This window comes from Mycteria americana, chromosome 11, assembly GCF_035582795.1.
Source record: "Mycteria americana isolate JAX WOST 10 ecotype Jacksonville Zoo and Gardens chromosome 11, USCA_MyAme_1.0, whole genome shotgun sequence".
Classification (NCBI taxonomy): domain Eukaryota; kingdom Metazoa; phylum Chordata; class Aves; order Ciconiiformes; family Ciconiidae; genus Mycteria; species Mycteria americana.
Window position 1 is genome coordinate 1,768,634 of NC_134375.1, and position 20,586 is coordinate 1,789,219.

General features: G+C 42.8%; 1 protein-coding gene across 2 annotated transcripts in view; it reads left to right on the top strand.

Annotated features, from left to right (window-relative positions):
• The first annotated feature begins 317 nt into the window (after window positions 1-317).
• Window positions 318-20,586, top strand: part of FAM120A (family with sequence similarity 120 member A) — a 57,578-nt gene continuing 37,309 nt past the window's right edge. Inside the window, exons 1-3 of one of the 2 annotated variants that reach the window (XM_075514155.1) lie at window positions 318-1,345; window positions 7,218-7,464; window positions 12,493-12,575. In XM_075514155.1, the coding sequence (XP_075370270.1) occupies window positions 872-1,345; window positions 7,218-7,464; window positions 12,493-12,575 (804 nt within the window). In that variant the 5' untranslated portion in view covers window positions 318-871. The remainder of the gene's footprint in view (window positions 1,346-7,217; window positions 7,465-12,492; window positions 12,576-20,586) is intronic. The other variant, XM_075514154.1, reaches the window with a different exon arrangement.

Consider the following 20,586-nt stretch of genomic DNA (forward strand, 5'->3'; position numbering starts at 1 on the left):
GCTGGCGGCAGCGGGGCTGAGGGGAACGCCGCCGCCGGGGAACTCGCGGCCCGGCCCGCCACCGCGGCCCCCGAGCGGCGCCGCTGGGGGCGGGGGGGGAGGCGAGATGGCGGGCGGCGAGGGGCGGCGGGCGCGCAGCGGCGTGGCCGGGCCGGACCCGCCCGCCCCGGCCGGGCTCCCGCCGCCCCCCGCGCGGCCGCTCGCCTCCCTCCGCCACTCCCCCGCCTACCCCCGAGCCCCCTCCCCTTCCCCGCCACCCGCTTCCGCCCGCGCTCCCGCGCATGCTTGGGTTATGCAACCGCCGCGGCGGGCGGGCTGCGCGGGCCCCGCCGCCCCAGTGCCGCAGGGCAGGGCAGGGCAGCGCGGGGGGCCGTGAGGGCGGCGGGCACCGGGCCGGCGGCGCGGCGCTCGGGGCGCGCTCCCCCCCCCCCGCCCCCCTCCGGCGCCCGTGTGCGCGCCCCGCGCTGCCTGTGAGTGGCAGCGGCGGCCGCCGCCAAGTCCCGCCTGTTCCGCTCTCCCTGCCGCAGGCGGCGGCGGCGGCGGGTTGGCTTCCTGCGCGCTGTGCCGCTCCCCCTCCCCCCGGCAGTCGGAGCCGCAGCGGCAGCAGCCCGGATCCCCGAGCCATGGCTCTGTGAGAGCAGCACATGGCGGCCGCAGCAGCCATGAGCCCCCCACTAATCCATACAACTCCCCCCTGAACGGCCACCGACGGCAGCCAGCGCTCCCACCCGGCTCCACCGCTCCCACCGCCCACCCGCAACTACAGCCGCCGCCGCGCCGCCCGGCCCGAGCCCAGACCCCGCCGCCGCTGCCGCCGCCGCCGCCGGGCCCCCGCTCGTCCGCCCGCCGCCGCCGCCGCCCTGTCCTCACCATGGGAGTGCAGGGTTTCCAGGACTACATCGAGAAGCACTGCCCCAGCGCCGTGGTGCCCGTCGAGCTGCAGAAGCTGGCGCGGGGCAGCCTCGTGGGTGGGGGCCGCCAGCGGCCCCCCCAGACCCCGCTGCGCCTCCTCATCGACGCCGACAACTGCCTGCACCGGCTCTACGGCGGCTTCTACACGGACTGGGTGAGCGGCGGGCAGTGGAACCACATGCTGGGCTACCTGGCGGCCCTGGCCAAGGCCTGCTTCAACGGCAACATCGAGCTCTTCGTCTTCTTCAACGGCGCCCTGGAGAAGGCCCGGCTCCACGAGTGGGTGAAGCGCCAGGGCAACGAGCGCCAGACGGCGCAGCAGATCGTCAGCCACGTCCAGAACAAGGGCACCCCGCCGCCCAAGGTCTGGTTCCTGCCGCCCGTCTGCATGGCGCACTGCATCCGCCTGGCCCTCATCCGCTTCCACATCAAGGTGAGGAGGAGACGGGCCTCCCGCCCGACCCAGGGCGCCCCGGCCCCCCCGGGGACGCCAGCGCCCCCTCCCCGCTGCTCTCTTGCGCCCCCGCCGCTCCCCTCTCACGCCGCCGCCGCCGCTCTAAGATGGCAGCGGGGGCTGCCCTGGGCCTTGCCAGTGCCCAGCCCGGCGGGGGAGGGAGGAGGGGGGGCACCCTGCCTCTCCCCTCAGCGCCTCAAAATGTCGTCGAGGCCCGCGGGGGCGGCCCAAGTTTCGGCGGCCTCAATCCCCGGGGGATTTTGCTATTTATACGGCGCTGCCGGTCGCCCCGCCGTCCCGCGCAGGCCTCCGGCCTGCGCGGGGCGGCGGGGCGACCGGCAGCGCCCGGGGCCTCCTGGATTCCCCCGGCTGTGAAGCCAGGCCCAGCAGCAGGGAGGTTTTTGCCTCCATGTTCTTTCGGGGCCGCCACTCCGTTAACTCAAAATGTCCCTTCTTGCCCGGGCCCCCCCCCTCCCCCCCCAGCCTCCGCTCGGGAGGGTGGTGAGGCTGGGACTTTGGTACCGCAGGTGAGAGCAGCTGGCCTAAAGCATCTTGATCTAATTAATTACTAAGACGAAGAGGAAAAAAAAAAAATCAGAAATCAGTTTAGTTATCGCGCACGGTGGATCTGCAACAAGTTCCCTACTGAGGCGAGGTGTTTAAACTTGTGCTGAAGGTGAAATCGCTTTCTCTGAAATACAGAGGGTCGAGTTTCGTGTTTATGAAGGTGAGGGTTTTGCTCGGCGTTGCCGAAATGTATTAATGGGCTTTTGATCAAGCGTAGAATAATTCATTCCTTACTCCGTAACAGCAGACGCTTCCAGTTTGTGGGGTCAGGAGCACCGATCTGACAGTTCTTCATTTAAACTTATTTTAAGGGGGAGCCTCAGTTTTCTGATAACATAAACAACCCTCAGGCAGGGTCTGGGGTCTGTGGTGATCTTGCACTGGCACCGAGACCGTGATTTCAAAGGTTGCAGAATATAACATGTCACATCTCTGTACAGCATTCGTGATTTACGATGGTTTCTGTTAGGCCGAGCAATTGTGTATACTGAAACACAAGACGGTAGAAAAACAAGCCCTGGGATGAAGCTGCAATTTTAAGAGTTGCTTGCTGGCTTTCCCGCTAGGGAAGGAAGAGCAGCGGGACTGAAGTGCATACTTGTAGGCTTTATTATCGTAAATTACTTTTGTGTGTAGAAAAATATTATGCAACCTTTAGAGTTGCACGCTTGATCACTAGCAGCAGCTTAACGTTATCTGGCTTTAGCACTGCCCTTTTGGCGGATTAGAAAAATTCTGGCCGGGTTGCAGCCCTGGGGTAAAGACGACTCTCTCAAAGGAGCTCACCTAAAAGGTGACTTCGGGTGAAGTTTCTCCTAGTTCTGCCAACGGGGCGAGAGTTGCCGTTGCTCCCTCTTAGCGCCCTGCTCGCTCGGCCAGACCCGTCCTTGGAGGAGCGCGTTCCCTTCGGCTCGCTGCTCACCGGGCTGGTGTGAAGCCACCCCGCTCCAGGCAGGCAGCGGGTGTCCAGCCCAGTGGGCGGTGGAAGTCTCGCCCTGCGGTGGCCCCAGCCGCGCTCGGCCCCGGCGGGCCAATCTCTGCTGCGGTGGGGATCGGCCCGCCGGGGCCGAGCGCGGCTGGGACCACCGTGCCGGGCGAAGCGCGTGTGGAACAAACTGGAAGTGGAGGCGAAGCTCGTTCTTGCAGGGCGTGCGGAGCTCCGCCAAATGCAATGTCTTGGGCTTGGTGCCCTGGTAAAAGTGAAGAGGTTATGGCTGTGTCTGCTGTAGTAATGTGTTTTCCTGGTCAGCATAGAAGCAAAATTGTGTACGTGTTTTGGATATGAATGATAGTGGGAATTTGAATGACAGCAAAAACATCCTCTCATTTGAACTTTTTATTTTTGTAGCTAGGAAATACTTTTGTTCCTTAAGCAAGAAGTTTTAGGGACTATGCAGTGAAGGTATTTACCTTGATCTGGTTGTGAGTGTGTTATAACTCTTCCTTAGTTTCTTATTGAGACTTAGAGATCATTAGTAAAAGCAATGAATGGAGTAAATTAAGAAATTTTTTTTCTTTTAATGTGTTAAACTGGATATTTTGTTTAATGCAATATTGAAATGCATAGTACACAACAGGAAGCCGGCTATTTTGATATTGATGGGAATTTGGTATTTGTAGTAGTCTTGTGGCATGTTGAAGCTGTTAGTCTTTTAAATGCCTTCTGTTTCAGACCTAGTTCGCTTCTGTTCAAGTACATCAGGAATAAAGTTGCCACATTTGACAAGGGTGTCACCTGTAGCACTTTGTTTACTTTCAAGCTTAGCTGCAGCATTAGCTCCTTTACAGTTTCTCAGTAATAGCCCTTATTCTTAATCTCTGGAACAGTTTTAGGAGTGAGAGGCCACGTCATACTGAGTCCCTTTTCTGTCATTTAAAAAAGAGAAACCAAACAGAAAACCCCCACAATTTTGAAGGGGAAGATTTGAGGGGTGGATATTTGTCTGCTTTAGGTTAGCACTGGGAGTTGGCAAGTGCTGTTACCAAATACTGGTGTGTGCGGAGGGGATAGTTTGTGGCTGTTAGGAACGTTCGTATCACTGAGCCACCACTGTGCATGTCCCAACTGCACTGGTTCTCTGAACTGGTCAGCTGTCTTGGGGATGGGAAGGATATCAGCAATTGCCATTTGATGTTTCATTTGTACAGCTGTTGAGAAACTGTGGATAGCTCTGTTTTTAATTGATTAATTTTCAGGTTAGGAAGTATATTTCACAGTTATAGTGGTAACATGCATAATATGCATCAAAGATACTGCTGAACTTAAATTGCATTCCTTTTCTGGTTTTCTTCTCTTACACAATTTAATATCTTTCTAAATCCGGTTTATTACATATATCTTTCTTTCTCTAAACCTTACTCCAGTTTTATTCACATTCTCCCTCATGCTCACTTTCTAGCAACCCTCCTGGTGGGCAAAGAGCAAATGCATCCTGAAGGTGTGATTTTTATTTGCATGTATGGGTGATTTTTTTTATTTACATATACATAAGAGTTGCCAAATTGTAGTGTTTTCTTGCTTTCTTTTGAGAAGTTGGGTTTGAGAATACTGATTAACTCTAAATATGAAACTGATTTTCATATTTTCAGGAAACATTTCAGTCTTGAGAAGAAGGCTTCTGTGCAGAGCTAGGAACTGGCTATGAATTTAATCTATTTTGGTAATTAGAGGGGAGAAAAAGAGTAATGTCTTCCATCCAGAACAATTATAAATCACTTGCAGATGGTTTCAGCAGGATGTAAAAATAACAGGTTCCTCCAAGTTATAACAAATATCCTACGGGTTCTTAGCTTAATTGTGACCTAGTATTTTTCTGTTTGGGGGAGGGGGGAGTTATTCTTAAAAGAAATGTTTATGCAAAGCAAGTTTGCTAAAATTTAATTATTTAAGCAGTGGAGATCTTAACATCTTTAATACTTTAGTGAGACTTTGTTTTGTTCTCAGTATCTAAACATGCATGTGCCTGTTTACTCGGACAGGATTCTCTCTTTCTGATCCAGCATCATTAATCTTTACACAAGGTTTAGACTTAAAAATGATTCCAAACTCTTGGCTGTGATTTCCCCCGCATCCCCCCTCCCTGGGTTGATTTTGAAGTGTGCATGTTGCCAGGATATAGTTGCATCTTTGGACCGTCTCCTTTTGTGAGAGCTGTAAGCTATTTCCCAGACTCTTATCTTGTTAGGATTTTACGTTGCGAGTTAACTGTACCTTGGTAAATACACCTCTTTTCCCTGTGACAGTTCAATTACTTGAACGTGGATTCAAGTATTACCTGAGCATACTGCAGTTTCGTGCTTGTAGCTTGCTGTGTCAGATAGCTCTATAAAATGGGGAGGGAGGGAACTGGAGGCTGTGGAGGTAGAGGAAATAGTTTATGGGAGATCAGAGCGGGCCGCACACCAAGTTTCCTCCTGTATTATCTGCATACCCATGTCACACCTAATGCTGCAAAAAGAGTTCTTTGTTTTTTATAGATGATCTGTGGTTGTCGTGCATGCAAAGATACTGATTTCAGATATATGTACATAATTTAAATCTATCTACCTATAATAAAATTCTGGGGGATTTTCCTAATTTAAAACCTGTAAAGACTGGGGGGGATGGCAAAGCTTAAATTGCCCCCTTGAGTTAGTAACTGTATCAATCTGATATCTTTAAATTTTTCCAAAGATGTTTACAGTCTCTTTCAATTCTGTGTACAGCAGGCACACCTTATGCTAGGTGACAGTATAATTATTAGAAAAATGAATATGCTCATTTTTCTCACAAACAAAAGTAAATTTCAAAAACACTCTGATACAGTCCATCAAGCATGTTTCTGAAGAAGTGACATTTTCTTAAGATCATAAGGTGGTAGCATTAGGAGTAGAGAGAGCTTAGCGAGCTGGTTATTGATTGTAGGAGTATCTCAGAGAGTGAGGTGCTGGCTCTTCAGCTGCTCAGGATTTTGTTTGAAAGGCAACATCTTGTGAAGCTACATAGGAAAAGCAAAATGTTACATACCTCACCAGCAGACCATAATTAAATGTCATGTTCAGAAAGTGTAAGGCATGAGTAGAAAAGGAAGGGTCACTGTAAACTTGCCATAGAACAAAAGCTCTTTGCTGAGAGGTAGATGACTGCGGGACTGTTGGAGTGGGCTGCAGAGGTGTAGGACCCTCGCTCATGTTCTGCAGGGCTTTGGCTACAGAGGAAATAAATAGCATCACTGGCAGTAATGCTGTAGTTATCATGCGTACTCTGGAGACTCAAGCTAATAGTTTTGTACTAGTCTATTTTGGGATAGTTTGCTGTCTTATGTTGTTAAAATTGAATACTTGGTGAGGGTAGGTTATACCAACACCCAACTTCTGTGGGGTTTTCGGAGTCACTGCATGTTTATTATGTATGTAGATGGTAAAAGCATTAGGCATCAACAGCACTCAGCTCGCTTTATTTTTGTGTGCTTGTATGCAAACTGTAGTTGTAACGGTTCCTGACGGTGCATAGAAACGCAGGACTGTAGGTACTAACTTGTCATCGTGGGGTTTTTTGTTTTAGTATAATCTTTTTGATACGAAATGATTGGTTTTATATTTCCAACGTTAGGAATTGGCCCATGTCTCCCCTGCACAACATGTCTGTTCTAGTCATCCGATTGCCATAGCCTAAAATATGTGCTTTGCCTAGGCAACGTGAGTTGAGAGGTGAAGTTTGGGCTATAAACTTGAAGCAGTTTGCACCATCAGAGACAGCTGTGCATAAATGGATAGGCTGAAAGTGGAAAGAGGAAAAAAATTGGCTTGACACAGCAAAGTACACATTTGTAAGGTCAAGAAGGTTACCTCTGTTAATCTAGGGCCATGTTTGTTTCTTTTAAAACAGGGCTGCAAAACTTTAAAAGTGATTGTGTGATTGCTTTTTAAGGGGGGATCTTGGCTTGCTGAACTGCTTAAGTATCCACAGCTTTAAGATTTTTCCCATGAGTTAATACAGATATTGGTATAGTAATATGTTTAGAGTTTGAGCATTTCTGTTAATAAAGTTACTTCAGATGAGTTCAGAACACATAATGCCACTTCAGTGTGTAGGCTTCCAGAACTTTGTATTGTGTTTCTGAGTGCTCCTTACACCCTGTCCGTGTGTGCTGTGTCATTGGATTTTTTAAATTACTTTATATATACTGCAAGTGTTTCAAATGCACGTATATAGTGTCAGAAAGACCCGATATATCGTCATACATGTGATAATTCGGTACTGCAATTTAACACTGTAGCTAATTACTCTTGTCTTCCACTATAGGTTGCACAGAGCATTGAGGATCATCATCAAGAAGTAATTGCTTTCTGCAGAGAAAAAGGTTTCCATGGTTTGGTTGCATATGACTCCGATTATGCATTGTGCAACATCCCTTACTATTTCAGTGCCCATGCCCTAAAACTGAGCCGTAATGGGAAAAGTCTCACAACAAGCCAATACCTAATGCATGAAGTTGCCAAGCAACTGGACCTGAATCCAAATCGCTTTCCTATTTTTGCTGCTCTTTTAGGTAAGTGAAGTAATAAAAGAACTCGATGCTGCTAGTCAGACTTATGATTTCAGTTTCTATTAACTGTTTTAAAATATGTGTGTATAATTTGACAAAGCACCTAGGGAAAGACATCCCTTTGTTTCAGACATTCCTACTGTACTTGAGGTGGGCTGGATGTGTTTTTATGAGGCCAGACATGCCGAATTTGTAGAGACCTGCAAGCAATGCAAATTGTGGCTGTCTAGAAACAAGGGTAGAAAGTAAGAATTCTGCAAAGCTTTGCCTAGCCAAAATGTTCTCGGGGGAGGGGGGAGGAGCGGGACAATTGTGGTTCTACTAGTTTTGGTCAAATATAGTATATGAGGTCTACTTCTAATAAAACTTGTGTCCTGTTTTGTATTCTACCTAAAAACAACATATATGGACTGAAGATGATTGGATTGCAGGGGTTTTTTTTCCCTCAGAAATGAGTATTGGACAAATATGACAGCACATCAGCTGCACCAGAAATATACTATATAATTGAGTGAAACTCCACATTTCTGAAAGCACAGGCGACCAGCATCTTACCATTCCATTAGTTTTGTTTGGACAGTTTCTTAGCACTCCTGTTTCTAATGCTAAATAGTGTGATATCTTTAAGGACCATAGGTAGGAAGGACTTCAGTTTCATATCTCTGCTTAAATGGGACAATTTTAACACACTATTTCCACAGCAGTGCTAGAGAATAGCTGTCATACTCTCTCGGATGGAAGAGAGAATTAATTACTAATAAATTTTACTCCAGTGGATAAGATCTGTTTAGAACAGCATTCTAACTTCTTTTTGTGTCAATAAGCACGGAGGAGCCATGTTCTTGATCTTGTCGTACTGAGCAAACAAATTAAGAAAACTGGATTTTCATTTTATTTTCTCACTGACTTTGTGTTTTAGTATGGGTATGTGATAGAAGAATAAAACTTCTCATTTGAAAAATGAAAAACTGTGAAGGAGAGAGGCTATGTATTATTGCTTTAGCATACTAATATTTTAGTAGTCTTTAATATTAAATTGTTTCTAGTCCAGGCAGGTACCTTCCATGTTAAGAAGAAAGAACCAGTGCATCTTACAGTAGAAAGCCACAAGTATTTGACTAGTTGAAGTTGCTTTTTGTTAGTGTATGTTTTTTCATATCCAGAATGATTACCTGGCTGCATGGCTGTATGGGAGGAATGGCAGATGATTGGCTAAGCTGCAACTTAAAACAAAAACTCTGTGTAAATTGCATGGCGGACTACTATTGCTAGGCTTTGTTTTGGAGTCTATAAATAAGTTGTTGCATGCCAATTCAGTGAGTAAGAATTACTGCTTGAAAAGCAGTTTCACAGTTGCAGATATGCTTTATGGAATTAATGGGAAGTACACGTGAATGACATCGTTTCAACTTGTCACAGACTTACAGCTGCATGGCCAATTGAGGCATTGCTTGGTTATATTAAATGGTAGGTGACAAATATTCTGGTAGATTTTCTGAAGGTTTTGCAATTTTATGCAAGAAGCTCTTGAATATTTTTCTCTCTTGATATCTTACATGACAAAATATTTTTCAGCTTGCTCTTAGGAGACAGAAACTTGAGGTCATTTCACATGATTGCTAGAGCTTTTGTAGCATATTTTGTAGCTTTTTTTTTTTTTCCCCCAAATTGGTACAAAGGGTAAAAAAACTCAGTTCAGCTACAAGTTTAGTTTTGGGTATACTTTTGCATTTCTTTTGTGTTTGTATTCAGTATGAGTAAGCAGAATAAAGTTTATGGAATTCAGGGTTAGAACAGAAGATACTTTAGAGGTCTTCCTGCGATGAGGTTTTTTTTTTTTTTATATATATATATATATATATATTAGTGAATATTACGAAACCTAGGTATTTGGTGATATAAACAATGATTATATAAGCTTACACTAAACAGATACTATTTGACTTAAAGTACTGGCAACATTTTTTAACTTTTGCAACCTTAGGAATACAGTAACTTCAGGTTTTTTAATAAAACACTCAATGCGTATAGGCACATAATTGTGTGTAGTGTGGCATATGTTTAAAGCAGGGTAGCTCATTCAGATCTAAATTTTTGTATTTTTATTTAATATCCGAGGGCTTGTCTGGCTTCATAGGTTATTCTGCCCTTGCTCCTGTGGCCTCTTTGGGTCTCTTCTGAACCTGATAAGAAAATCATAATGGGAAAGAATAAGTGAGTGCTTGATTACGTGGGAAGGCATATGAATCTGTTACATTGCTCTTCTGTTCTGGGTACGTCAGTGTAACTCCCCATGCTAGTACTTTGTTTAGGAATAAATTAATGTATTCTGAAATAATTGGAGTTAAGCTGCTGGTTTAATGTTTACAATTACAGAAGACCAAAACTATCACAATAGTTGTGTCAGTATTTAGCTTTAGGTCTGCAAATCTGTTTCCCTGTATATGGAAAACTCAAACTTTGTTTTCAAATACTTTCTTGTCATTAAATTCAAGGGTCAATTTGGGGACACTGAAAAGAGAAAAAAATCTTGAATGGTTCAGCCAAACATTCAGCAGTTGGAGGAGCCTGAGGAACGACACCTAGCTGGTCAATTAAAAAAAGCGTCCTCAATGGCAAATTATTTGGGATTGAGTTATGTTCAGGGATAAAGTCTCTATTGAAGTATTCCAGCAAAATATTTTTCTGACTGTACCAACTAGGCAAATTTTTAAAGATTACTTTCTCAGAAGGTTATGTGTGTGCTGTGATTGGTTGTTTTGTTTTATAGCTTTTTCCTTCTTACAGCTTTTCATCCAGAAAGGTTTTGTAGTTCTGGCTCTATAATATAAGGAGTATCCTTGTCATGGGTAGTGAAAATGTGGCCAAGGTACTGTGTCCTCTGAGAGTGTGCTCTTAAAAAGTTCTGTCCTAATTGCTGTTGATATAAACAGGGAGTTGATTTGGGTTCTTTTGTAAATTTTGACTCGAATACTTCAGAATGATTTAAAAAAAAAAAAGGGGGGCGGGAAACAAAAAACCCCAAACAAACCAACAGACGCACCCCCCACACACACCCCCCCAACCCCAAGCTTCAGCAGTAGAAAAACAAACACAGTGTGAGGTATTGGGCTGCAATTCAGTGAACTCTTTAGAAAGGGCAGTGGCTTCAATTACTATCTAATTGCTTTGAAAAAACCTAAGGCGTATGCTATAATAAGCCATTAAAATGGGAAAAATCAATATATGTTGAGGTTGTTCAGCCAGGTCAAGAAATAGAGGTTGCTTATGTAACGTTGATCTCTCCCACTGTGACGGTACTTTGTAACGTGTTTAGTTATGTAGCCTCATTCTGTTTCTCAGTAAAATTTTAGAACTATGGAAGGTAAGTACAGGCATCACTTCTTATTGGACTACAGAAGACACTGCTGCACTTCAACATCCTAAATTCCACAATTCAGTATGTGGTGAGAATTGATCAAATGGTCAGACTGTCTTATGTGTGTGTTCAAGGGGATGGAATTAACTGAAATGACAGATGGAGACCAAGCAAGATTGAGGTTTTGGTGGAAGGGAGAGAAGCTCTGACTATTTTAAAATACCTCTGACTATCTTAGCATCTGCAGGAGTTATTGTTAGTTATCACAAAACTGTCCAGTGGCCTGGCTGTAATTGATTTTTTCAGACCTGCATTATAAAGGCTGTCTAATTGTACCTTGATTAGATTAGTAAGAATGCGGCTGTTGTATACAAACTTGTTGAATCTTTCTGATGTGAGTTTAAAAGTTTAGCTCCCAGTGAATAAAGATTACAATGTCTCCTTGCTGGAGATCTCAGCAGTAGGTGAAGTATTGATTGGACTTTTCCCTCTCTAAGAGGGTGTCTACTAATCGCCAGGCAATGGTTTTTGGTTTTCTTGGTTTTCACATGTTAAAGAGCGTTAAAAGCAAACTGAACTATTTTACAAGCAAAATATTAAGAAAGTAAACAATTGTTGTTACATTCAAAGCATCTTGTCATATTCCTTATGAGTAGGTAAGAGTTCAAGATGTTGTCCAAACTGTGAAATTAAAAAAAAAAAGCTTTAAAGATGTTAACAACAATGAGAACTATGCATTCACTGCTAAGCTGCTGCTCTGTAAAACCAGATGTTGAAAATATCATTAAGTTTTCTACCAGAAGTGCAGTAATACATTCTGTTTAGCTCTTTGTAAGGTTTGGATCCACAGACACTGAACTCTGTCAGCAGTTGATTAGGTAGTCTTTGATTAATTCAAATGTTTGAAATATTTCCTACTAAGAATTTTCTTGTTGTTTTTTCTGAGCGTTATGCGCTTTAGAAAAAAAAATAATTTAAGTGATCTCCCATTTGGTATGAACAGCTTGGTAAATATAGCCACTGGCTCTATTCATTGGAACAACGACATAATTTCCCAGTTAGCTTGATGCTGCCAGCCCAGGCTCCTGTCTGACCTGGTCAGGTCAGCAAAAGAAACTTCAGGAACTGGGAACCTGCAAAGTGTTATTGGAGCTGCCCGTGTTCCTGAGGGTTAGATAAATCTGCCTGGTGGCTTGCTGCTTGACGCACGCTGCGTGATGGAGCAGAGTGCAGATTCCAGAGGCAGCTCCTATGTAGATCAGGAACAGCACGTGCTGGGATGCAGGAAGAACTTACCCGCTTGTGTTGGAGAGCAATAGAGTGTGTTCTTACACTGTTGTACCTGCATTACTAAATCCTATTGAGGATCCCCTAATAGGACATGCCACGTTGAGGTTGACACCATGTGTTGTGACTGGCTCTGTTGCTTCTGTAAGTGAGCTGGGTTTCATCGAAGAGTGCTCCTAGAACAGAGGGAAGTGCATCTTGCTGCAGTGGCAGCATGCTAATTAGGTTTTTCTGGGGTAACAAAAAGATACCTGCAAGTTTAATCTCTCTTTGTTAATCCTATTGATCAGGAATTGAGGACTAATTGCAAATTTGTTTTGCTGCATGTAGAAACAGTATGTAATGTTTTGTGGTGTACTTAAGTAAAGTTCTGCATTATGTTCTAGGTAATCATATTCTACCTGATGAAGATTTGGCTTCATTTCATTGGAGTTTACTTGGTCCAGAACATCCACTAGCTTCACTTAAGGTACAAACTTAATATAACTATGAGCAATTAAGGTAAAATCAATCATAGCGGTTAATCAGAGCAGTGTAATAGGTTAATTCACAGCAGCTATGCAAGGCTCTTGTTCTTGGTCACCCTCTGGTGTCCCACTCCCTCTCTGTTGACTGCAGAGGATACCTGGGGCGATTAGCCTTACAAGGCTAAACTTAGCCTTTGTGATCTCCCTCAGTGCCCTCCAGCTACATGAGCTGTGTAGCTTCAGTGTGGTTTGGCTTTGAGAATGCAGCTTCTTACTCTCTTCTTTTTTTAAGAGGAGAATTTTCTGTTTAGTCATGTTCTCCAACTGTCAAAAATAATTAGCTGGGTATCTTCCTACCATATTGTTTTATTTTCTACTGATCTGAGTTTGTGTGTAATAGTCAAATTTCTGTACTTCTTAAAGTGTAAATATGCTAGAGAATGGGTTGCACAAGAAAGCTAACGTGGCCTTCAGTAGATTTTTTTTTTTGGAGACAAGTAACTTCTGTCTAATGCTCTTAGTTTACAGTATGTCTGTTTGCTGCTTCATCACACTTGCTTTGTGCATCTGCCAAGTAGACCGCTATAAAAGAGAAACTGGACACATCAGAGAATGGGATACTAGTGACCTTTCTTTCTCTCTGCCACAATAGACATATCTCTTTCCTTTTCTCCTAAGGTGTACCATGCAGCAAATCAGTTTGCTTTTTGTAGATTCTGTAAGACTGTTTTGTTATATCTACAACAAAAATAGGTGGGTTTTTTCCCCTTTATTAAGCATTGAAAAACTGTAACTTATTTTGCTGAAAGTAGAATTTAAAAACAGATTCAAGATTTTCAGCAGTTTTTAAGGCTTGCACGTGCATTGCTTAGTGAACAGCTGTGACAATTTGATGTTACGCTCATCCCCTATTTTGCTGCCGTTCCTGTGTTTAGAAAGGTAAGTGTCAGCACGTTGTAGTGGCAAAACAAAATATGCGTGCATGTTTGCTACTTCTTCGTGAAACTTGAGATAAAAAACTGAAAGAATGCAAGAGTGTGCCTGTATTTTCACTTTTTACTAAAAAGGTTAAAATGTAGGACTTCTCTCAAAGTGGTTGATAAACTTTCTGATGTTGAGAATACTTTTCTGTGTTTTAGGCTGAGTAGACTTGTTTTACAGCCAGTTCAGAATATGACTTCAGACACCTAGACCTTCTGAAAAGCCTTCTAAATATACACTGAATTACTTGACTAGAATGAAAATTAGTTATTTGTCATCTTTGCTTCTAGATTTACATTTTCAGTGGAAACGCCAATTGGGCTTTGTAGCTGTCATCCTAAAGAAATGAAGCTTGTTTCCTTAGAGCGTCACTGGGCTGTCTTAGGCAGTCCTCCCTGTATTTATTTAATCTGTTGGCCAATGTTAATCAGATTTGAAAGCGGTTCCCATTCAGCTGTTACAGGCTCCATGAAAACTGGTACACTGTTATCAGTGAAAAAGGCCCAAATTAATGCCCTTACTGAGGGAAAATGCTAGCACAACACATGATTTGCTTAATTTCACGACAGCTTGCTGGCCAGTTATTAAGCAGGTAGCCCCAAACTAACCACAGCCATTTCTGTCTCCTGGCTGATAATGATGCCGAAGGGAGAGAAAGAAGAAGTGCTGAAAGCAACAAGGACATAAGTCTACAGGAAACCAATCTTCATTAGTTACTGGTTATGGAACAACTTACTGGTTTGTTTAGTTTCAGTTTCAACGGTGCTCATGGTTTGAAATTATAACTTGTTTCAGTAGCTTATTGATGCAGTTTAATTTCATTTGACATACTAGTATGTCAATGATGTCGTTACAGCTCTCTCTGTAGAGACCTCTTCTGTTAATTGTAGATGTGCAGAAAGTAGTATTTCTTGTACATTTTATGAATGCTTAAAAAAACCTAAAAGGCACGTATATATTAGCCACAAGCTTGACAGCAAGAAGTAGTTTCAGAACAGTTACAAAAAGTGCAAGCTGTCACGAGAACTGGCGATGGGCGGGGGAAGTTGTTGTGGTTGCCCAGGATGTCATCCCTGGGCTATAGTTACAAACTTTGCTTCGTTGCGTCTATTTAGAGTTACTATCGAGTATTCGCCATACTCGGGAACCAAGGGCTCTTAATTCCATACCTCATTCAACTTGGAATTTAGAAAACATATTGTGTAAAGATTTTAATCTTTCGTATCTAAGACGGTATGGTCTTAAGCATCAAAGCTAGCAGATTCAGTTCCCAATGGCCTGATTTGTTGCTTTTCAGTGAGAACTGTGACAGTTAATAATGTACAACTTATTTTCTGCATTCTTTCTCAATTTTTTATTATGATGTAGCAAAATGGTTACTCTTCCTACAAGCGTAATCTACAACAAAAATAGGTGGGGTTTTTTCCCCTTCTGTTCCAAAACCTCTTTTTACTAGCTTTGCTAGTTCACCAGTTAAAAAGTGTAACTTAGAAAAGAAACTACCAGTCTTCGCTGATAGAAAATTGGTGTATCTGCTCAGGTGTCAACATAGTGAGGTTAAAAAAGGCAAAACTGAGGAACCTGTACTTCTGTTTTGAAGAGGGATGTGAGGGTGGTCCCTTCATCTAGGAACAGCTGAGAAGAAATGGGAAAAAGGAAGGGGAAAGGAAACCTGAACGAAGAATCCATATTTCACATCTAGAAGGAAATGAACCTAACAGTCAGGGCAACATCTTTACACACTGGATAAAAAGCCATGCCTTTCAGAAGACCAACAATGGCCATCAGCTCAGCAAAACTGTTCAAGTTCCATGGATAAATTTAAATGAAGAGATTTGAATTGCTGTTGCTGCAGAAGGGAAAAAGAATCAAAAACTATCACTGCAAGCTGTTCTGAGTCAGGATCTCGTCTGTCTAAATGTCCCTGTATAAACAGATAATGCATCTAATAAATGTGTAGACCTGTGCTTGCGTCCTGTTAACCTGACTGAGAGCAGAGTTCACTGAAATGACCACCTGAATCAGAAGCTGAAACAAGAAAGGAGGTGATAGTCTTCCTGAGAAATAATTTGACTGCTAGACCTTGCTTGGAAACTAGCATTATACTACTTTTTATTCGTGTGCTTTGGGATTTATCGTTGAGACAGAGACCGTTTGGTTCTTACGCTGGGAAAGCTTGTTACAGTATGGAGCTTTAAGATCAATGTATAATACCATCAGCATGATATTAGGAGGGCAGTTTCTTATCTCTGGAATGAATTAGTACCTATTTGGGAGCACATACCACTGAAGAAGTGCTGACTTTTTATTCACAAGGTAACCTTAGAAATAAGTCTTAATGCAATCTCCCTTTTTGAAAAAGAAGAGTATGCAGGAAAACTTTATGAGGTTACCATCTTCATTTTGCGATGGATCATCTTCCCGTTAGGATGGTTTTGAAAGGATGAATTCATTGGACAGTCTTTGGCAGATTTTTGATATGCTTACCATCCAATATTCCACATCTGTTTTTACCTGGCAAAATTAGTTAGCCAATCTTCTTGGTTGTTTCATCTCAGTAGAGAGGCAGAGAGAGATGATTCCAGAAAGCAATCCAAAATATGCCGGTTAGGCTCCTTCTCTGAATTGCTCTAGGAGATTCCTGTCTTTCTCTTTGTTTGTTGACTTCAGAGGATGTCTGCCAGAGGGAGACTAACATGCTAAGTAGGTGCTTAGGTAATTTGCTGCTGCTCAGATAACAAAGGTGGTACTCTTAAGATATGCTTAAGATAAGTGTCTGTCTGGGGTTTTTTTATGCTAAGGGTCATCATAGGATGATGCCGGTCAGAAAGGACCTCAGGAAGTCATCTAGTCCAACCTCCTGCTAAAAGCATGGTCAGCTTGAGGTCCGAACAGGTTGCTCAGGGCTTTGCCTAGACTAGTCTTGAAAATCTCCAAGGTTGGAGACTGCACAACCTGTCTGGGCAGCCTGCTCCATGGTTTGACAGTCCCAACGGTAAAAATGTTTTGCCTTGCATACAGTCTGAACCCATCTTGTTTCAGGCTATGTCTGTTGTTCTTCTGCAGTGCACCACTGTGAAGAGCCTGGCTCCATGTGCTTGATAACCTTTTTGTAGGTATTGGAAGGCTGCTGTTGGGTATCTCCCAAGCCTTGTCTATGCCAGGCTGAATAAGCCCCATTCCCTCAGCCTCTTCTCATAGAGCAAGTGCTCCAACTCCTTAACCATCTTGATGGCCTTCTGCAGAACTAGCTCAATTTTTTTGACATCTGGCTTGAGCCCAAAGCCAAATGCAGTGCTCTAGAGGTGATCTAACGAGCGCTGAGGAGCAAGATCCCTCAATCTGCTGGCTATGCTCTTGCTACACAGCCCAGGGTGCAGCTGGCCTTGTCTGCTGCCAGGGCACCCTGCTGGCTCATGTTCAGTTTGCTGTCTTCCAAGATCCCCAGGTCTTTTTTGGCACAGCTCCAGCCTGCCGAGTAGCCAGGGTTCATTCCTGCTCAGGTGCAAGACGTTGCTTTTGCAGTTGTTGAATTTCTTAAGGTTCCCATTGGCTCATTCCTCTAGCTTGTCTAGGTCTTTCTGGATGGCAGCCCAGCCCTCGAGTTTGTGGTAGCGTGCAGGGTTGTCACGCAGGTTGTCTTGTATGAAGTCTGTCTGTATCACATCTTTGGCTTGTGTTTCTGCTCTCCCCTTTTCTTTCTGACAGCATTTTTGTTCCTCTGTTTAGATTTGGTTTTCTTGGAGTCCTATGTGTATAAATTGTTAGCGAATGATCTCCATGTTGTGTGTATTCTTGTTACCATCAAGACATGCAGAAGTAGAAAGAGGTCAGTTTCCCAGCCAGGATGGAGGGAAGAGGAGAGAGAATTTCTAGTTGAATAACCCGATCTTCAGGGAAATGCTGAGCTTTGCTGGTTTGAGAGGATTTTAAGTCGTTTAGGGAACTTCTTGCCTCTTCAGAAAGCTTGTCATTAGATCAGATGCACTACAAGCTTGTAAGATTAAATGTTTTTAACATTCAAAGATTCAAGATACAAGATCCAAACAGTTTGGATATGATCTGTAACAGAAATTACTAGACAAAAATAACAAAACCGAGGCAATTTGTTATAGTATTCTTCATATCTTCAGCCTTTTATCTTGCCAATGAAAAAAAAAGTTCCTTATGTGTCACCTCACAGTAACTGAATGTTCGAGGTCTCTTTTTTAATGGTTTGAAAATAAAACTAAACTGATCATCAGTTTCCAGCAGGCACAACAATAAATGCTGGTACTTGTGTTGATTAGGTTTTAAAGGCTTCACTTCCTGGAGACAGTGGGCAACTGGAGTTGTCCCAGAATTGGGGAGCTTTTCCCAAGTGTAGCTTAGGTACCTTCTTCAGTATCCTAATGACCCTGTGGAGTTATGCATATGTGAGCCTATTCTCTTTCAATAAAGCATTTTTGCAAGTTTATTTTGTCAAAACCAAGACATTTTTATCTTGTAGTTTCTGGGCTTGTAATGTTGCTCTCTGCCTCTCATTTTGACAAATACCTATGTAGAATTAATTTCCTTTCCCCACTTAATCTTTTCAGAGTACATTAATAGGTTGCTTGTGATTTTTGTCAGTGGTCTGTCGTGAAATTGAAGTAGTCCTTTTACAACTAACAAAGAAACGGTGCCGTTTTCAGATGTCATGCTTTCTAACCTGATCATCTCCAAGTGTGTGATCCACTTCCATGTTTGCCTTTCCAAAATTGATTTTCCATGTTGTTGCTTGTGTGAAACTCTTCTGTAGAGGATAGGGAAAAAAATAGCTTCTAGGAAGAAATATCTTAACAATGACAAATTGGCAAATTATGATGCTGATTGTGCTCTGAAATGCTTTGTGTGCAACTAAAAGTAAGTTTGAACCATGAACACATTTTCTGTAACTTTTGCTGTTAAGCCTTAATTTTTCCCATACCTAACACTTAGTAAAACTTAGCCTGTATTTTAATGCACACAGTATTAGAAACATTATTTATGATTCAGTATAAAATCTACAGTTTTGGATTTCTAGAAAGTTCTAAAATGAATAGAAATATTTTCTTCTTTAATATCAGGAAAGAACATCTTATTTCTCCACTTTTCATTTCTGGCTTCTGTGTAGGTCATGATATTTTTAGTTTTGAGGGTGTTCTCACATCTGGACTGGATGTCTTTGAAACAGAATAGGGGAAAATAAAATCCAAATATCTGAACTGTCTCTAAATCTGTAATACATACTTTCAGAAGGTCTCACTTCAGGAATTAAGAGTATACTCCAGTGAGGTCTTTCGGCTGTTTGTTTAAAAGCAGCTAAACTGGGGGTGATACGCATTTAGTATGGGGGCTCTTAGTATGTCTCACCTGAGCGCTGTAATTTTAGGGTCTGAGCTGAATATTAGTGCTAGAGTGATGCGATGTCTTTTCTTGATGATAACTGCTTACGGTTTATTAAATATTACTGTCTTGGAGGTCACATAAAACTAATGATAGATTGTTTACTCCTTTTATCCACTGAATTTTCAAGCAGAGATTGCAGAAACACTTAGGTAGTAAAGCCGGATTTCTCCAAGGGACTCTGCAGAGAGCATGTCTAACATGACACAGCCATGTTATGATTCAGCCGCTTTAAAGATGTATAATTGTTACACGTACAAATAAAACCATAGGTGTTCATAAAATGACTTAGATTACCAGTGAGAAGAAAATCTATCACTTCTGCTTGCAGATTGGATGCAAAATCTTATCATCAATATTTGTGACTGTAAGCTTACACGCAAATGGGATCTATATTTATTATTGTTGTATATATTCAGAATGCACACTAGTGAAAATTTAGAATTTACTATCTGAAATAGAAATAATTACTATGCCACTGACTATGCTAAGCAGGACTGTTCTTAATTTAGGCTCATAAAATGTGGAGCTCATCTCTGGTAGAGAATGACCAGGTATAGAATGTATATCCTGACATTTGTAAAGAGTAGACATTAGGAGAAGGAAGTTAATAAAAAAGGGAATCTGGACAAAAATTCCATGGTCTAAATACGAAGAAGGCAGTCTAAGAAATTGCGTAATAAGTGGATCAAATAAGGGCAGGAAAGAAAATAACTATGTATGGTAGAATCCATATAAAATAAAAAGGGGTTGTGGTACAGATTTTAAAGTTGCAAAGATAAGACTAGTGAAGTGTTAATCAGAATTTTGCGTAAACATTCCTGACAAGGCTGAATTGCAGTATTTTCTAGTAAAGTATGACACCTGTGTGTAGAATGCAAGCATAAAGATTTTTCACATTTTCTCATATCTTAAAAAATAGAACTGTTAAATAATAATAATGATGATCTCTCAAGTCTTGAATCACTGAATTTTGCAAACAGGCAGATTAAAGTATGTTAAAAGCAAAAACCTAGCTGCCCCATAGGCACGGACAGAGTGCTCCAGAGTTGTACAGAGGTTCCAGACAGAATTTTTAGGAATTCCTCAGGCATCTTCTAAAATTTAGGACACGTAGTTGGAGACCTCTTTCCTGCCTCTCTGAGTGTGTGCGTTGTGCAGCACAGAGGGAAAGTAACAGAAGCTGCCTGTGGTTGAGTAGTTCTTCAGACCCGGCTAGCAGCACCACTCACTGCTTTTAATTTCGCAATGGTCCATGATGGTTGCTTGACTTGAAGTTTCTATACCCCATATAGGATCACGCTGTGCATGTAAAAGCAGTAATTCCCATAATCATATGCTGAATAATCCTCAGTTTATTTTCAGGAGGAGCCTATTGAGAGTGTTGAGATGGAAGTCGAGGGTTTCCAGGACTGTCCAGTTCCCCTCCTTGCTCCATGTGGACACAAGGAGGGATCAGGCCAAAGAACCGAGTCATACAGCATGTCCATCTGCATGCCAGTCGCTGAGCTGCAGGAGTTTTGTCTGTAGGGGCTTTGGACGTCGCCCCACAAAGTTCTTCCAGCTCTTTCTTCTTACTACAAAGAGAGGTCTTTTGCTACCAAGTCCAGAGTGATTCTTACCTTT